The sequence below is a fragment of the Dreissena polymorpha genome, chromosome 2 (genome assembly GCF_020536995.1).
Source record: "Dreissena polymorpha isolate Duluth1 chromosome 2, UMN_Dpol_1.0, whole genome shotgun sequence".
In the NCBI taxonomy this organism is placed as follows: domain Eukaryota; kingdom Metazoa; phylum Mollusca; class Bivalvia; order Myida; family Dreissenidae; genus Dreissena; species Dreissena polymorpha.
Window position 1 is genome coordinate 113,650,179 of NC_068356.1, and position 17,062 is coordinate 113,667,240.

Consider the following 17,062-nt stretch of genomic DNA (forward strand, 5'->3'; position numbering starts at 1 on the left):
TCGATTCCTCTTATTCTGCAAGACATAGTTTTCATTTTAGGTGTATACCATTATCTTTTGATCCGAAACTTTAAATATAATAATAACTATTGACCTTTACATGGGCGCCTTGCAAATCACTAGTGTCTTCATATTGGTCATACAATATAATGTCTTTATGTGTAACGTGAGAATCCTGACAATCTTACAATATGATTGTTGGAGATAATACTTAAAATAAAGCTGAAGGCATACTACATCCATGACAAAGTACACTTCACCGAGATAAGTCTAACTATACTGTGAAAAACATTGAAAAACCCAGCGGTTGAACGCAAACAAGATCAGTGTCTTTAACAACAAAACGAACCAAACATATGCAGATTAATTGTTTTATTGCTGCAAAGAATATCCCGTATCGCAATAATAGCTTATACGCAAAACATTAAACTGGCCTATGTGCAACTTGAGAAGGAATTACAGATTTACATGTAATTGTTGACAATTCGCACAATGATTCCAATGAGACAAAAAGCTAACTCACCAAAAATATATTTTAATCATATTGATTCGAAATAGATAAACAAAAATCGCAGATTACAAATGAGTCTCGCTCTGTGAAAAGGGGGTTTAATGCATGTGCGTAAGGTGTCGTCACATATTAGCCTGTGCATTCCGTACAGGCTAATTAGGGACAAACCTTTCCGATAAACTCGATTTTTGCTCAGAAGAGACTTTCTTTTAACAAAACATATCATAAAAGCGGAAAGTGCCGTCCCTGATTAGCCTATGTGGACTGCACTTTACGCACATGCATTAAACCCCCTTTTCACAGAGCGCGGCTCAAATGTATATTCCAGCGGATATGGTGAGATCAACAATAATCACAGATAATCAACATAAATTACAATGATTTTGAAAAGATCAACAATAATCACAGATAATCAACATAAATTACAATGATTTCGAAAAGATCAACAATAATCACAGATAATCAACATAAATTACAATGATTTCGAAAAGATCAACAATAATCACAGATAATCAACATAAATTACAATGATTTTGATAAGATCAACAATAATCACTGGTTATATAAATCACAATTAATCGGTTGAGATCAACAATAATCACAGATAATCAACATAAATCACAATGATTTTGATAAGATCAACAATAATCACAGATAATATAAATCACTATTAATAGGTTAAGATAAAAAATTCAAAGATAATCAACATAAATTACAATTATTTTGATAAGATCAACAATAATCACAGATAATCAATATAAATCACAATTCATGGGCTGAGATCAACAGTAATCACAGATGAGCAATAATGAACACAATAATTTGTATGAGATCAACCATTATCATAATCATTTTAAATTAGAATGATAAATATTACAACAATAATCTTATTAAAAACAGGAATATCAAACAAAACAACACAAGATAAACGATATGAAACACAATGTTTAAGACGCAAAAACACGCGTAATACTATATATTATTGTATGACAGTCTGTATTTTCAATAATTAAGAAAATAACCACGGCACATTGGTAAGAATTAAAAATAATTCTTGGTCTTATCATCGTCATGCAACAGATGACTAGGCCCGGTGCTTTGCAGATCTGTGCTTTGATAGACTACTGCGGTGCCTGTACCTCTTTTCACACATATCACAAGCAAAGTTTTTCTCTCCATTGTGGGTGGCAAGGTGGGCCTGAAGGTCAATTTTCTCCCGGAGCGTTGCATTGCAAATTGAGCAGGTAAATTGCTTTGCAGCAACCTCCCTCCGGACGTGACGATTCAGGTCATCTTTGGTTGAAAACTTTTTGCCGCATTGTTCACAGGGGAACGGCTTTTCAACACCATGAATGCTGCATCTATATAACAAAAACAAATGGAACTGTTGAATTATTATTCAATACAGAAAAATACACACAGAATATTATCCATAACAATGTGGAACTTAACAAAATGATGGTCGTCAGAAGCGCTCCAGATAAGGCGCGTTAACGCGTATTTACGCATTTCAAAATCCAAAATACGCATTAAATAATATGTTTAAGGGTCCAATTACATACGTGAAGTATCGGAACGCGTACATTCTGGATTTATACGGTGTAAATTCCAATTGTTCAGTGACAATTTGCATTGAAATTTATCTGGACAATTATGGTCGTTAAAAACTAAATACTATAATGAGCACACCAATATGCACCACACTAGTAATAATGTGTTAAGTGTTTTAAAGCCGGCTTTTTTTCGAAAACACCATTCAAAACATTTTAAATAGTGCTTTGCAACTAGGTTATAAAAACATACTTTCGCTCAGAATGCAATGACCTATGTTGAATTGTATCTTGATTTTTAAACCGACAGAACCTAGCATTGTACAAAAAACAAAAAAAATACAAACCTGTGTCTGTTGAACGCCTGTTTTGTGTAAAATGTTTTTCCACAACAGGCGAATCGTCCAGTCCCTCTGTGGCGCTTATCATGAAGCTTTAACCCCCACTTCGATTTAAATGTCTTTCCACAGATTTCACACACGAGCGTCATGTTTCTGTAATGAAAGAATTACTTTTTGTTAAAATATATTTCTAAAATGTTTTTATAAAGTTTTAAAGACTACACCAAAAGAGATATGAAACGCAAGTGATTGGATGTGACACACTATCTGCTATTCTTTTCGTCACAGTTCAATAAACATGCGTGTTTACTAATGCACGGGATTTTCGTGAGTTTTGGCGCGTTTAGCGTCATTCGAGGTCCGCTTAAAGGAGGCAACGCACGTTGTGGTTCAATATACTTGTAACAGTACTTAATGTGTTGATAAGCATATTTCCGCTCTGTTTAAATGTCCTCAATTGAAGTTCCGTAGTCATATATTGTGTTGAATAGTTAATATTTTCGTATTTGTAACCATATCATATTTTAGAAGACTTTCAAAAATGTGTACAGTGTGCGTTTCATTATCCTTTGAATATTCTCGCAACCTGCGTTTGCCATTTCCTATTGCTCAAGAAATACCAACCTGCGTTTGCAAAACAAAACAAAACAAAAAAATAAGATATTTTTCAATTTGCACCGCTATTTTTGTCATGAATCTTATTAAATATATTAAAATGAAGTGTAAAATCATACTAATTCAGTCGTTAAACCAATATTGTTGAAAGAAAATCATCAACACCACATAAACAAACAGCGTTTGCAATGCATTTCAGAATTTTGTGTCGAAGTGTTCTCGGAAAGTGGAAACAGTAAAGGCAATGGAATCATTTCAAATAAAAGTTTATTTAGTATACTGTGTCATAGGCTATCACTTGTTAAAAACTGAAATTTTGATTATATGAAAAAACAACAAAACTTACCTTAATGTACAAGATTACAATCTGTTTCTGCAACCGGCGTTGACTTTTGCGGTCACGTGACAAAAGTTGTTCATCCCCGGTGAGATAGGCTCCATAATATTTGTGAACATTAACGTTACTTAAAGGTTAAGATACAATTATATAATATATATAACACCTTATGAACTTCAATACTGATCACAGGTCATGCCTTTATATATGTTTCTTTGTTTTGAACATATATAATCGTTGGCTCTATTTTATATTGAATAAACCTAAACCTATATTATAAAGATTCTCTAAACCGTGTGACATACGCGTTATAAGTGTAATAGTGATTGGGCCTCTAGTACAATTAACATTATTTTTTTGTTCCGTTTTTGCACCGTATCGGGTTCTAATCCCTGTATCAAGCCTAAATGTGAAAAAAGATGTTAAAAGATGGCTTATTGTGTTGCTTTGCATGTATACTTTTTGAAACTAGTGACATTTGTTTAATAGTGTCATTTTGTTTAACTGGCAACAATGAGACCGTTTCAATCAAGTCTTGCAAAGTTGCATTTATTTATTGAAACACAAAACTTCAGTGACAAGAATCACATCTCGTTTACGGATTGTAAAAAATCACTGAAACCGCCCCCCTGGGTCATGTGAATAAAATATTGTTTATGACCAGTTTAAGTTACGCCTACTATTTGTTCTCTTAACAATGTGAATTTAGGACTAGCATGCAACTTCAATAAAGAAATGAAAGCTGCTGCGGAAAATTGCTCAAATTAAGCAAGTGATTATGTACCTAATATGCGTTCTTCAACAATAGGTATCGTTGAGTAAAACATGACATACGGGTTGTTTAATATGAGCAGTTTAGAGTGAAGTAGACATAAAGATGTGGTTTTGAACAAAATTCTTGTAAAATATTGTCACTGAAACGAGACATGGTCAGCTTGTAAATATGATTTTAATTTCTAAAATTCATATCTTGTAGATCGTTGAGACTTTCCCACAAAATGCCGTATGTAATCAAATTCGATTACATCGCTTATATTGATTAAAATAAGTATGCATGTCCCTACAATAACGTAAATGCCTCTTTGGATCCTAAGTTGAAGGACGTACACGTATTTAAAATGTTCAAAAGAAAAACATGTTCATAACAATGGTTGTTAATCAATATCAATAGTTTAATAATTTCAATAACATTAAATAAAACAAATGCAGATAAAGCCAAACAATATAATATATATGCCCAACTAAAACATATTACATACAATTGAAGCCAACAAAACTGTAAGGGGCTTTGCAAAACAAAAAGACCGTTTAAAATGAAATTATTGGATCATTTGCTATTTTATTATATTATGTATTATAATAATATTATATATTTTTATTATAATATATAAGTATACATTTGTATTATAATGTCTTATTTTTTAATTGTTTTCTTACCGTCAAAAACCATTAAAAACTATTTGCCATTGCCCATTGTCAAGGTCTGCATTAATGCCCCACCATTTTCTTAACATGTAATAATTGCAACAGCATTTGTTGTCGCTTTCGTGCTATTTACAATACACTGCAAAACGATATTTGCCTCAAGCAATTAATTGAAATTGTTTTGACTATATCATTTCGACCTAATAACCTTAACATATATATGAAAACTTTTAGGAAAATTCTTAGAAAGGTACAGCAGATTTGGAGTGGAGATGAATATGAGGGCTCAAACATTCTCAATGTGACCTTGACCTTAAGCTGGCATTATGGAGTCATGCCGGACATGTGCCTTCTGCTTATCGTTTCAATGACCAAAAGATCTAAGGCAAGTTTCATGAAAATCCTTAAAAATTATATGAGAGATATGGAACTGATAAACAGCTGCACACGTGACCTTTAGTGTGCTGTAAGCCTTGATGGCATCCGCGAATAGCCTATATGACCTAAAAAATTGGGTGCAAGTTTATTGAAAATTTGAAAATCCTTCAAAAGGTATATTAGATACTAAAAGAACAAACAAAATCAATTCTCCAACAGATGACCTTCAAGCGTGACCTTACGGCTACAATTTGCATGATTCATGCGTTTGGAATATCGTCTCAATGGCATGAATCTTTGAGACAAATTTAGGGAATGTATAGCGGACAGGAACATAGGGTACAGACTGACAAGCAGTTGGACAGACAACTACAAAACAGATTTCACCAGAGGATATCATTGTACCAATATATGTATCATATAGCACAGAGATTTGAGATGATGAACCTATAATATCACAGTATGAGACCATCTGGTTTTAACTATAGCACTTTAAAGACAATCTAAAATGTTGATGGCAGGGCAAATGCAATATACCGAATAATCTATTTGCATATGATACATGGAATGTGACATTTGTTGATAGAACATTACGGAATAATAATATACACACAGTAAATAGAATGTTTAGGTGTTTCAAATTACATAAATAATATTGTCATCCTTGTAGTACACATGGTAAAAGTTAAACCTTTTTTCATTTGTATAATTTAAATTTACATTTGTACTGTTATAAGTTTAGAAACTTTCGGAATTCAATATTTGCTTTTAATCAAACAATGTAAGATGTTTATTAAATTCTTCCTTACATCTATCATGTCATGACACAAGAAATAAGATAAACATAAACTGTTGTATCACTAAAGTAAATAAACACAAATAAATGTAACAATATGTTAACTGGAATTAAATTTGTAATGAAATATTAAGACAATATTCTCCATGATGCTTACATGGCATTATAGATGTTACCATTGTCTTAATGCATAATAGGCAAAATTATTGTTTACCTACTAAAGAGGCAGAATATATGCGAGGCACTTTGGATTTCAATGTATTGTTTGTAATAGAAACATAGTAATACAAACAGCAATAATTAACAGCAACAAGGCACATGATTAAGTAAAGTAAAAGCCAATGGTCATTTTTTTAAACTATAAAATCAACATTATAATTTGTGGTGATTATTATATAAAGCAATTATGCATTTAAAAAGAACAAATTAAATGTGAACTGTTAAGTATTAAGTATTTATTATAGACATTAACAAAATCACATCTAAACAAATGTGTTCTATCAAACAAAACATAACGATGAACAATAAATACTGAAACGATGAACAAAACTGTACTGATGAATGATTCAACAATAACATTTACCCTTCTTAGGACATTTAACACTTAATTATTTTACAAATAATATATAACTGTATAAACTTTAGAAGTCTCATACGGGCTTTCATGTAATTTTGTTGTCCTTAAAAATTTGTCTGTAAAGCAACTAAACTAAAGGCATATTCCATCAATTTTTACTGTTCTTCCTTGCTAAGTAATAACCTGATCATTACAGACAACTGACGTCATTTCCAACTCAGAGAAATAACATTCATCCATCAGCGTAAAAATACTATTTTGAGGGCTATACAAAAATTATGTAAAATTTATGACAGACAGTTTAGGGAAAGAGAAAAACTTTTGACTATTAGTACACATAAGAACCCAATAAAACGTCATTTGGCTTATCAAAGACGGCACCTTCACAAGCCAAAATTACCCCCACCCCTACACACACTCACACACAAAGTAGACGATATAATGATTATTGAACATTCCCCAAGAGATTTTATGAGATGGACCCAAATTCTGACAAAAGCAAGCAAACATTATATTTTCAGAATCACTAGAAGTTTCCAATTATTACAAATTATGACACTTAAAGAAGAGTAAATAATTGGATTGTAACACACCAGGATGCAGCTGATGAAATTTCCCTCAAGTCAATGCTAAAGTAATCTTTATAAAATAACATAAAAATTAGGTATAAATGACCTTTACCTCATTGTGGTGAAGAAAAAAGTGATGTTTCAATATGCCTCAACTAGTTAAATTGCAATATGGCATTTTGACCATATAGCTATGACTAGTACTTATTAAAGGTTTAATAGACCCATCTCTTTAATACTTCATTGAAAAATTATCTCGTAGTCATGGTTTACAATAGCTAAAGGTTATATGAACTTTAGCACACATCTAAGTCTTCAAAGGTTTTTTTACAACGAGTGATGACATTATAAGTTGTGTGAGCATTATCATTTTTCAATGTCAGTTTTTGTAATTTATAAAGTACATTGTATATAAATAATAACTGAATTCTTAAAAAATGTAAAACCAAAGTCAACAAACAGCCGATACGTCAAAACAAAGTCATAAAGTACCAAACTAGCAATCATAAATTAAAGTATATTATTGGGCTTTAAATGTCAAAGTGGGCTATGCATCAAAATAAAACTTCCAAGAAGACAAGGTAATGACAAAATCATTTCAAGAACAAAGAGTAAAATATTTAATGGACAACAGGAATGACTCATTTATTTTTTGAAAACATGTATACATAAAAATATTTCCCCCTAGAGGACAATTAAAAGAATTCAGAATGCAAATACATGTACTTTTATAGGAAAATTTATGCAAATTGTTTAATATATAACTACTGTCTTGACCTTATGACATGCTTGGATTAACAATATATTTAGCCATTCATTATAAACACTCTTTGTTGTTTAACAGGCATGACTTGTTCAAAGAGGGGCAAGATGGCTATAAGGTGCTCATCCGAGTCTAAGGAGGCATATTGTGGCAGACTTTACTGGGTGATCTAGTTTTTGTTCAAACTTTACCCAAGATTCAAGTATAGTCCTCATAGTGTCAAGATAAACATCCTGACCAAGTTTCGTCAAGACTGAGTCATAAATCTGGCTTCTAGAGTAGCAACATTTTTTTATGATCTGACCTGGTGATGTAGATTTTGGACCAACACATGTGGTTTTGGTTTTCTAAGCCATGCTAAATAAACTTATCTGTATTCAACACTAACCTGGTAATCTCTATACACACACACACACACATCGGTAATATTCAAATAACGAATAGCATATATTTCAAATACAAATAATTACAAGCAAATTCGTTGAATTGATATCCCCCGCCAATATGCTTCTGGACACAAAAGTATTATATTTGACACTCAAAAAAGCATTTTTTTCAAGATACAAAGGGCCATAACTCTGTTATTAACTGATGGTGTACAATGCCACTTGGCATGCATCATCCTCTTATCTATACTCATACCAAGTTTCATTGAAATCCGCCAAAGCACTTCCAAGATATGGCTCCGGACGGACGGATGGGCGGAAGGACGGACAACGCCAAAACAATATCCCTCCGCCTAAGGCAGGGGATTATTAATGATGATATCTCTACAAGGACAATACAAATTGAGCAATTATGCGTGGAAATGTTGTCTCTGATATGGATTTAAAATTGCCTAATGTAAACACTTGCCATTAACAGCCAGGGTGACATATGGGGCTAAAACATTTTTTAAACAAACTGGTAACATATTGGATTGCTTATAACACATGTTCATGTCATTCAATGACAGTGACAAAGAAATGTTAACCATTATAGATAATTATTAACTAAAGAACTCAATATTTCTAATATAACAACTACAGCATGTTCTATATAATCCCTAATTACAGGTAAAATTCCCCCAAACCACAAAAAATAAAAAGCATTTAAGCAAAAATAAGTAATGAGCTACATATTCCCATAATCTTTGATAATCTCAACTTATTTTCCCTGGTTATTAAGATAATACCAGGTTGAATAATGTGATCACTGAAACTTATATATTGGCTGCACATTTTAAATAAATGCCAAAACAAATTCTTTTTTACACAATGTTTCTTGTCCAAAAATCCATCCATAATAAGTTTGATATATATTATGTTTAAAGGGGCTCTTTTATGTTTTTAACTGTAACACATTAATTTGTTTCCTTTCTTTGAAAATCACCATTCAGAAACTCTATTTTTGATGAAATTCCAGACCCTGTAAAACTGACCTTAAAATATAGACCTGTGAATTCCACAGTGGAAAAACTCATTCTTGAATTTTACTTGGTAACCTACTTGTATTACTTTTATTTAACTGTAAAATGTCCAAATTTCCTTCTCACTTCATGTTTTCTAGTAAAATTGCATATTTTTCACAGTGTGAATGCGGCAAGAGTTACATCTAAAATAAGGCTTTTTTCCATTTCCTCATGATTACAGAAATAACGCAGATCCTCCTCTCTCGTCATACTATTGTTCAGAAGCCTGGGCAACATTTGCCTTGGTACCAGGAGTAACTTTGTCCGAGAGCTCCGTAAAGTCTGAGTCTATGTCCCACTCAAGCTCAACAGAACCCCGGGGGCTGCTTCCCCCCTCTGTTCCCTCAGGGGCCCCTCTCTCCTCCCCACCAGGTCCCTCGTATGCAGGCAACTTCCAGTCCCCATCAGGTATCAGGCCAGTGTCTGCAATATACAAATAAAACCATTTTCCAGTGCTAAGGCGGATTTCAATTTCCCAATCTGGTCCAAAATTACTCAATATCTGGACTCATATTCCTCACTATCTGGGCTCATTTTCCTCAATATTTTGACCCATATTCCACAATATCAAGGCCCATATTTTACATTATATATGCACCCATATTCCTTAATATCTTGGCCCATATTCCTCAATATCAGACTCATATTCCTAAATATATAGGCCCATTATCCTCAATATTGGCCCCTTATTCCTCAATATCTTGACCCATATTTCTCAATTTCTTGGATCATATTCCTAAATATTTGAGCCAGTAATCCTCAATATCTGGGCCCATATTCCTTAATATATGGGCCCATAATCTTCAATACCTGGGCCCATATTCCATAATACCTAGGCCCTTTTCCTCTTGGCCCATAGTCCTTTGAATAGAAGGTCTGGGAGTTCAAGGGAAATCTATTGAAAGATACCAAGCATTTGATACACCTAGTTTGCATTTAATGCAAAGAAAATTGTTCTTTTTATAAATAAAGTTTTTGCACTTATTATTGAAATCAAGGCGATCAATTATGCTATAATTTGCTTTGATGAGCAATTTTTATTATTAATTTATCAAGCTATAAACTTTATAACAATGCAACCTTTTGGTAATATGTTGTCATTTATTTCCATTTGTCAAAATTCTAAACCAATAGTTAATTCTTTTCAGATTAACAGAACCAGTAAAAAAACATTAATTACAAGATACATTTATTAAACCCAGTGCAGCAATTAAAAATCTGCAAGCACTAAAATGTTGTAAACTTTGATGAATTATATACACTCTAGCCAAGAAAAGCATATTATTTCATCAAATTGACAAACATTAACTGCAATGGCAAATCAATCAAAGACAATAAGTGATGTCATCAATTACTTACATAAACTTGAAATTCAAATTATATAATTGTTTGCATGTAAATGTAGCATTAACTAGTTTTTAATGTGATCAATGACTTATCTTAATGGTGACAAATGGTTTAATGATTTTTTGCATCCAGAAAACCTCATCATTTATTTGTTCAGCACTTGCATAAATTTGCATTAAAAAAACCTTATCATAAATTTATTCAGCACTTCCATAATTTTATGCAAGCTTTTTCTATATGTTTGAACAGTTTTACTACCTTTTTGTTCTCATTTTCATAATAATTCATGGAATTCACTGACTTTTTTATACCCAGAAGCATGTGACAGTGATTTTTTTCCTTCTTCATAAAGCACTGGAAAACTATCCCAATCAGGAACACAAATATTCCCAATTGCTGTCAAAAAATCCCGCTTGAAGGTTTCCACAAAAAAATAAAAAAATGCAACATTTAGTTAATTCCCCTTTGCATCTCTATGGCATTAACCTAAGTAAATATAATATTGACAACTTGCCAACATTAAGATTTCAATTTTAAAGTATTTGGGAGCAAACAAATACACCAATTCCCAATATTAAGACTTTACAACGAGAATTTTCCCGATTACAGGTTTTTTCGCACTATTTTTTTCCCAATTGGGCTGGTAATGGTACTTTTTTCAATGGGCAAAAAAAGATGCCGATGCATGTGACGATGGGAAGTTGTCATCATATGGAACACCACAAGCCATGTAAGTTTCCTCTACGCTCAACAAATTATAAATTAAACAAGACTATTGTCAAGCAATATGGTCCATTACCGTTGAAACTCCACCATTTTCAGCAATATTTATAGTCTATTTCTTGAGTAGGAACAAAATGAAATGACGTGCATAGTCTCCATATTGCCATCTATCCATGTTTCAAATTTCATGAAAAAATATGAAGAACTTTTAAAGTTATCGCAGGATCAACAATTTTCAGCAATATTTCTAGTCTATTTGTTGCCAGAATTCTTGACGTAGGAACAAAATGAAATCACCATATTGCCATCTGTCCATGTTTCAAGTTTCATGAAAAAATATGAAGAACTTTAAAGGTTATCGCAGGATGCAGAAAAGTGAGACAGACTGACAGACAGAGCGCAAACCATAAGTCCCTCTCCGGTTTCACCGGTAGCGGTTTCACAGGTAGTGGAAAAAAAAGCCTTGTTCTGGGAAAACAGTACAAAATGCATGTGCATATGTTGTCCCAGATCATCCTGTGCAGTGTGCACTAGTGTCTAATGAATATTTTCATATTGACAAAATATGGAAGGTCATTGTCATTAACCCTTTGCATGCTGGGAAATTTGTTTTCTGCTAAAATGTCGTCTGCTGAATTTCTAAAATTAGCATTTTCTTCGATTTTTTTCAAAGAATACTATGAGAATAGCAAACAGTTTGGATCCTGATGAGATGCCACGTTCTGTGGCGTCTCATCTGGATCCAAACTGTTTGCAAAGGCCTTCAAAATTTGGTTCCCGCACTGAAAGGGTTAACAAATGACTATACATAATCCTATGGTTTTCGGTCAGTTTATTTTTGCAACATGTAAATTAGCACAAACAAGAGATGTGTTTGTCAGAAACACAATTCCCCCTACTGCGCCGCTTTGATACGATTTTTTACCCTTTGACCTTGACGGATGACCTTGACCTTTGACCACTCAAAATGTGCAGCTCCATGAGATACACATGCATGCCAAATATTAAGTTGCTATGTAAAGGGAAATAGAAAATATGTGCATTAATCGAAACCTAAATGCGAAACCTAAATGCAAAGTGTGACGGAAGGACGGACGATCCGATCACTATATGCCCTCCTTCGGGGGCATAAAAACAGTGATTAATGAGGTCTGAAAAATAACATTTATTTCCTCGATGCTGATCATCAAACTATGGACTCTTACAGAGCTACAACAAGTCACATTCACCATGGAAGCCATGCACCTCATAAATTTCAAAACTGTAAAATTTCTTTATCAAAATTATGTATTAACAAACATTAAGATTATTGAAAGGATTTAATATTTTAATAGACTTATTTACTGATCAGAATTTACGCATATATCCATGAGATTTTTTTTTTAAATATCAGATTTCAAGCATTTAGACACAAAAGTTTATAGATACAAATTCCTGCATTCATAAGTTTGAACAATATTCATGAATTCATACAAATAAATATAAATAAATCATACTTGATCAAATAAAATGTATGTATTTGTCCACCAAATTGTACTGAAACTGTCATAAATTTCATTCAGAATTAATGCATACATACACATTTATCAAAATTCATTACCACTGACACCTATTTTAGGGACGATCAATATCACATCAATTTGATTAGGCTAATAAATCTCCCTGGAGCCAAAATAATGAATGCGTCCAACTTGTATTTGAGTACTGTTGATGTATCTACTGAGCTACAAAAAACCACTTCATGTGATAAATTGTCCTTACACACAGTGATGTCAATCCTGAACAACAATTAATGACGCCCTGGGCAATATTTAACAACTGCAAATCAATATACGACTTTTAATGCAAGGCTCATGATTGAATCCAACAAGAGTTATCTTGTTTAATTAGTAAAAAATATACATGTTGAAATATTAAGGTTGCACTGATACAATTTTAATTAATTTGATATTATTGTTAAGAAGTATTTTGAGCTTAAAATATGTTTTAATACTGCAACATACTTTATGTCATACGACAACAAAAGCTTAAAATCTTAAATGTATAATACAGACACAATTCAATAACAAGTTTTGTTGCAGAATTTGACTTTTATTGACTCATGTATATCAGTTTAAGACTAAGAGTTTGCAGTCCACAGCAAGAGATATCATAAATCTAAGAAACTTACATATTTTGATGAACTTTTAGTTTATGAATTTTTCATGATCCTCAGAGATTCAAGGACATATGATGAATCAAATGACATAAACATTTATGAATCCTTAATTCCTGCACAAGATGATAAACAATTTATTTTGTAGATTAAACGTGCATGCATTATCATTTACTCTACAAAAACTTATGAAAGTGTATGAATATTTGAGCCTCGTTTTCAAAAAACAGGGTTCATGCATGCGCATAAAGTGTTCTCTAAGATAAGCATGGGCAGTCTGCACATGCTTTTCAGGAATGACCCTTTCTGCCTTGACTGGATTTTCACTCAAAAGCGACTTCCTTTCAACTAAGAATTCCATAAAATCCGAAAGTGCCATCCCTGATAAGCCTATGCAAACTGCACAGGCTAACATGGAAAAACACTTAATGCACATGAATTAAACAGCATTTTCCAACAGTGAGGCTCATCTTATTAACCTTTTCCCTAAGAGAAGCAAAGTGAAAATGGCTATGTGCAAACAGCATAAAACCAGAACAGCCTGGGAGTGACTCACAGTCTGTTCAGGTTGTATGCTGTTTGCTGCTCATCAGTATCTAAGGGTTGGAAATGAAGTCTTAAACTTGAATCTTTTAAGAAAGATTTTAAATTAAATATAACTTTCTACGGGACTACAAATGTGTGAAAATACCCATCTAAGTGGTAAAGAATTAACCTGGAATGACTGTACCTTCATCGTGGTCCCATTCCAGCTCCATGGACTGGTCCGTGTTTGATCTGCCCCTGGCAACACCCATGGTTCCCTGCTCTTGACTGCTTGAGGAGCCAGCACCAGGGGAGAGGCCTTCAATGAAAACATTTGAGTGTCACTCTGGGAAAACTGGGCTTAATGCTTGAGTGAAAATTGTTGTCCCAGATTAGCCTGTGAAGCTTGCACAGGCTAATCAGGGACAACACTTTTCGCAAAAACTGAGTATGGTTAAGAAGAGACTTCTTTAAATGAAAAACAAACATTTAAAGTGTCAACAGACTTCACAGGCTTATCTTGAATGACACTTTATGCAGTAGCACATGCATAAAGCCCTTCATGCTTTGCCAGAGCGCAACACATAATGTGTATATGGACCTGTTATATGTGGCCAAAATTGGCTGAAGTGGAGTAACATTCATTCTTGATATGGAACAAACAAGTTCACATGACCAATCTAAGCATTATCACAATAATTTTTTAATTCATCCAAAATGAGACCCGCAAAGTGCATTTCTAAAGTGGTTTCTACTGTTTGAGTATATTCAGTGGTCATTTTGTTTTTGCTTTATATATATCTATATATAATCACTTATTTACTTCTTGATTAACAAAGTTAACTAAGACATAAACAAGGGCTGTTTGTAAAACATGCATGCCCTCCATATGGGCTGTCAGTTGTAGTGGCAGCCATTGTGTGAATACGTTTTTTGTCACTGTAACCTTGACCTTTGACCTAGTGACCTGAAAATCAATAGGGGTCATCTGCCAGTCATGATCAATGTACCTATAAAGTTTCATGATCCTAGGCGTAAGCATTCTTGAGTTGTCATCCTGAACCATTTTACTATTTCAAGTCACTGTGACAATTACCTTTGACCTAGTGACCTGAAAATCAATAGGGGTCATCTGCCAGTTGTTATAAATGTACCTATGAAGTTTCATGATCCTAGGCGTAAGCATTCTTGAGTTATCATCCTGAAACCATTTTACTGTTTCAAGTCACTGTGACCTTGACCTTTGACCAAGTGACCTGAAAATCAATAGGGGTCATCTGCCAGTCATGATCAATGTAGCTATGAAGTTTCATGATCCTAGGCCTAAGCGTTCTTGAGTTATCATCCGGAAACCATCTGGTTGACAGACCGAAACTTTAACCAAGGTTAAAGTTTTTCATCCAGAAACCTTTTTACTATTTCGAGTCACTGTGATCTTGACCTTTGACCTAGTGACCTGAAAATCAATAGGGGTCATCTGCCATTCATTATCAATCTATCTATGAAGTTTCATGAGCCTAGGCGTAAGCATTCTTGAGTTAAAATCCGGAAACCATTTTACTATTTCGAGTCACTGTGACCTTGATCTTTGACCTAGAGACCTGAAAATCAATAGGGGTCATCTGCCAGTCATGATCAATGTACCTATGAAGTTTCATGATCCTAGGCCTAAGCGTTCTTGAGTTATCATCCGGAAATCATCTGGTGGATGGACCGACCGACCGACAGACCAACCGACTGACCGACATGTGCAAAACAATATACCCCCTCTCCTTCGCAGGAGGGCATAAAAAGGGATGAGTGTCATTATATTTTAGTGAAGTTTTACTATTAGAGAAAATGCAATTAAAGCTAGTACTATTTTAGTGAGACATACAGTTGACATATTGCTGCTTAACCTTGTCAAGTAAATAAATATGTCATAATCATATATGAGCACATTACCACTTTGTGACAAGAATATGTATAGATGGGTCCTAGGTTAATGATGATATATGGCAATTACATAAGAAATTGTTATTATATCAAGAAATTATTATTATTGCAAGGAATTGTTATTTTATCAACTAGCACATTAATTCAGAGGTCACTGTCTATACAATAATGATATGGAACATATGAAATTTGGTTACTAGTTAGGCATCATTTAGGTATCTGGTTAAATACTTAATTATTAAAGACAACAAAAACTTTATATATTTATCTGGATGTGAAAATAAGGCAATTAAGTGTGTTTGCACCACTATCTATCAAACATTGATAAATTGATTTCTAATGTGTACATTAATTTCAATTTAATCAAATTAAAGTGATATTTTTCATTGTATTGCTTGTTTTCTATGAAATATACTGTAAAACCATTAAATTTCGTGTGGTACGAATTTTTGTGGATTTCGTTGGTCCACTGAACCACGAATTCAAGTACCAACGATTATTTATACATTTTTAATTCTAAATCGGTCATTTCCGACATTTTCTTGTACTGTCAGTTATCCGAGATATTTGTTTTTGTAATAGTTACTTCACATAAGTAGTTCACATTACACTATATCTATCAGTTTTTCTTTTTTTATTCATCATCGTTAATGTACGTTTTATTAATCATGGTAAATAGAGATAATAAATAGCATTACCAATTGTGAAGAAAAACAAATTTCTTTTACGTGACGTCGTAAAATTAACAGTTTGCAGATTTATCATACATGTCAATATGCGCAAATTAAATTTAAAAGAGACATAACCATTTTCACACATCGCCTACTGAATGTAATAAGTCATGTAACTGACATTTTTATACATTTTTACTTTTTTCAATTTTTGTGTTTATTAAGGTGACTTACATCAACTGTTAAAATATTAAGTCAACCTTTTTGGTAAAAATAATGTTTTAATCAAATTTTCGAAATTGACATAACAAACACATGTCATTTTCTGAATGTATAAAGTAGAGTAACTGACATTTTGTTAAATTTTCAGGAGAAGCAAAAAAATGATTTATTA

The 17,062-nt window shown here is 33.0% G+C and overlaps 1 protein-coding gene and 1 long non-coding RNA gene across 3 annotated transcripts in view; both read right to left on the bottom strand.

Annotated features, from left to right (window-relative positions):
* Positions 1-357: 357 nt before the first annotated feature.
* LOC127868580 (uncharacterized) lies at positions 358-3,444 on the bottom strand. The gene is made up of 3 exons (XR_008044181.1): positions 3,364-3,444; positions 2,409-2,555; positions 358-1,872 (listed from the first exon to the last, which is right to left on the bottom strand). It is a non-coding gene; the product is annotated as an uncharacterized LOC127868580 (long non-coding RNA).
* A 449-nt stretch (positions 3,445-3,893) lies between these two features.
* LOC127868571 (AP-1 complex-associated regulatory protein-like) overlaps positions 3,894-17,062 on the bottom strand; it is a 37,120-nt gene continuing 23,951 nt past the window's right edge. For both annotated transcript variants that reach the window (XM_052410449.1, XM_052410448.1), the window contains 2 exons: positions 14,268-14,381; positions 3,894-9,735 (listed from right to left, as the gene is read on the bottom strand). In XM_052410449.1, coding sequence (XP_052266409.1) covers positions 9,524-9,735; positions 14,268-14,381 — 326 coding nt within the window. In that variant the 3' untranslated portion in view covers positions 3,894-9,523. The remainder of the gene's footprint in view (positions 9,736-14,267; positions 14,382-17,062) is intronic.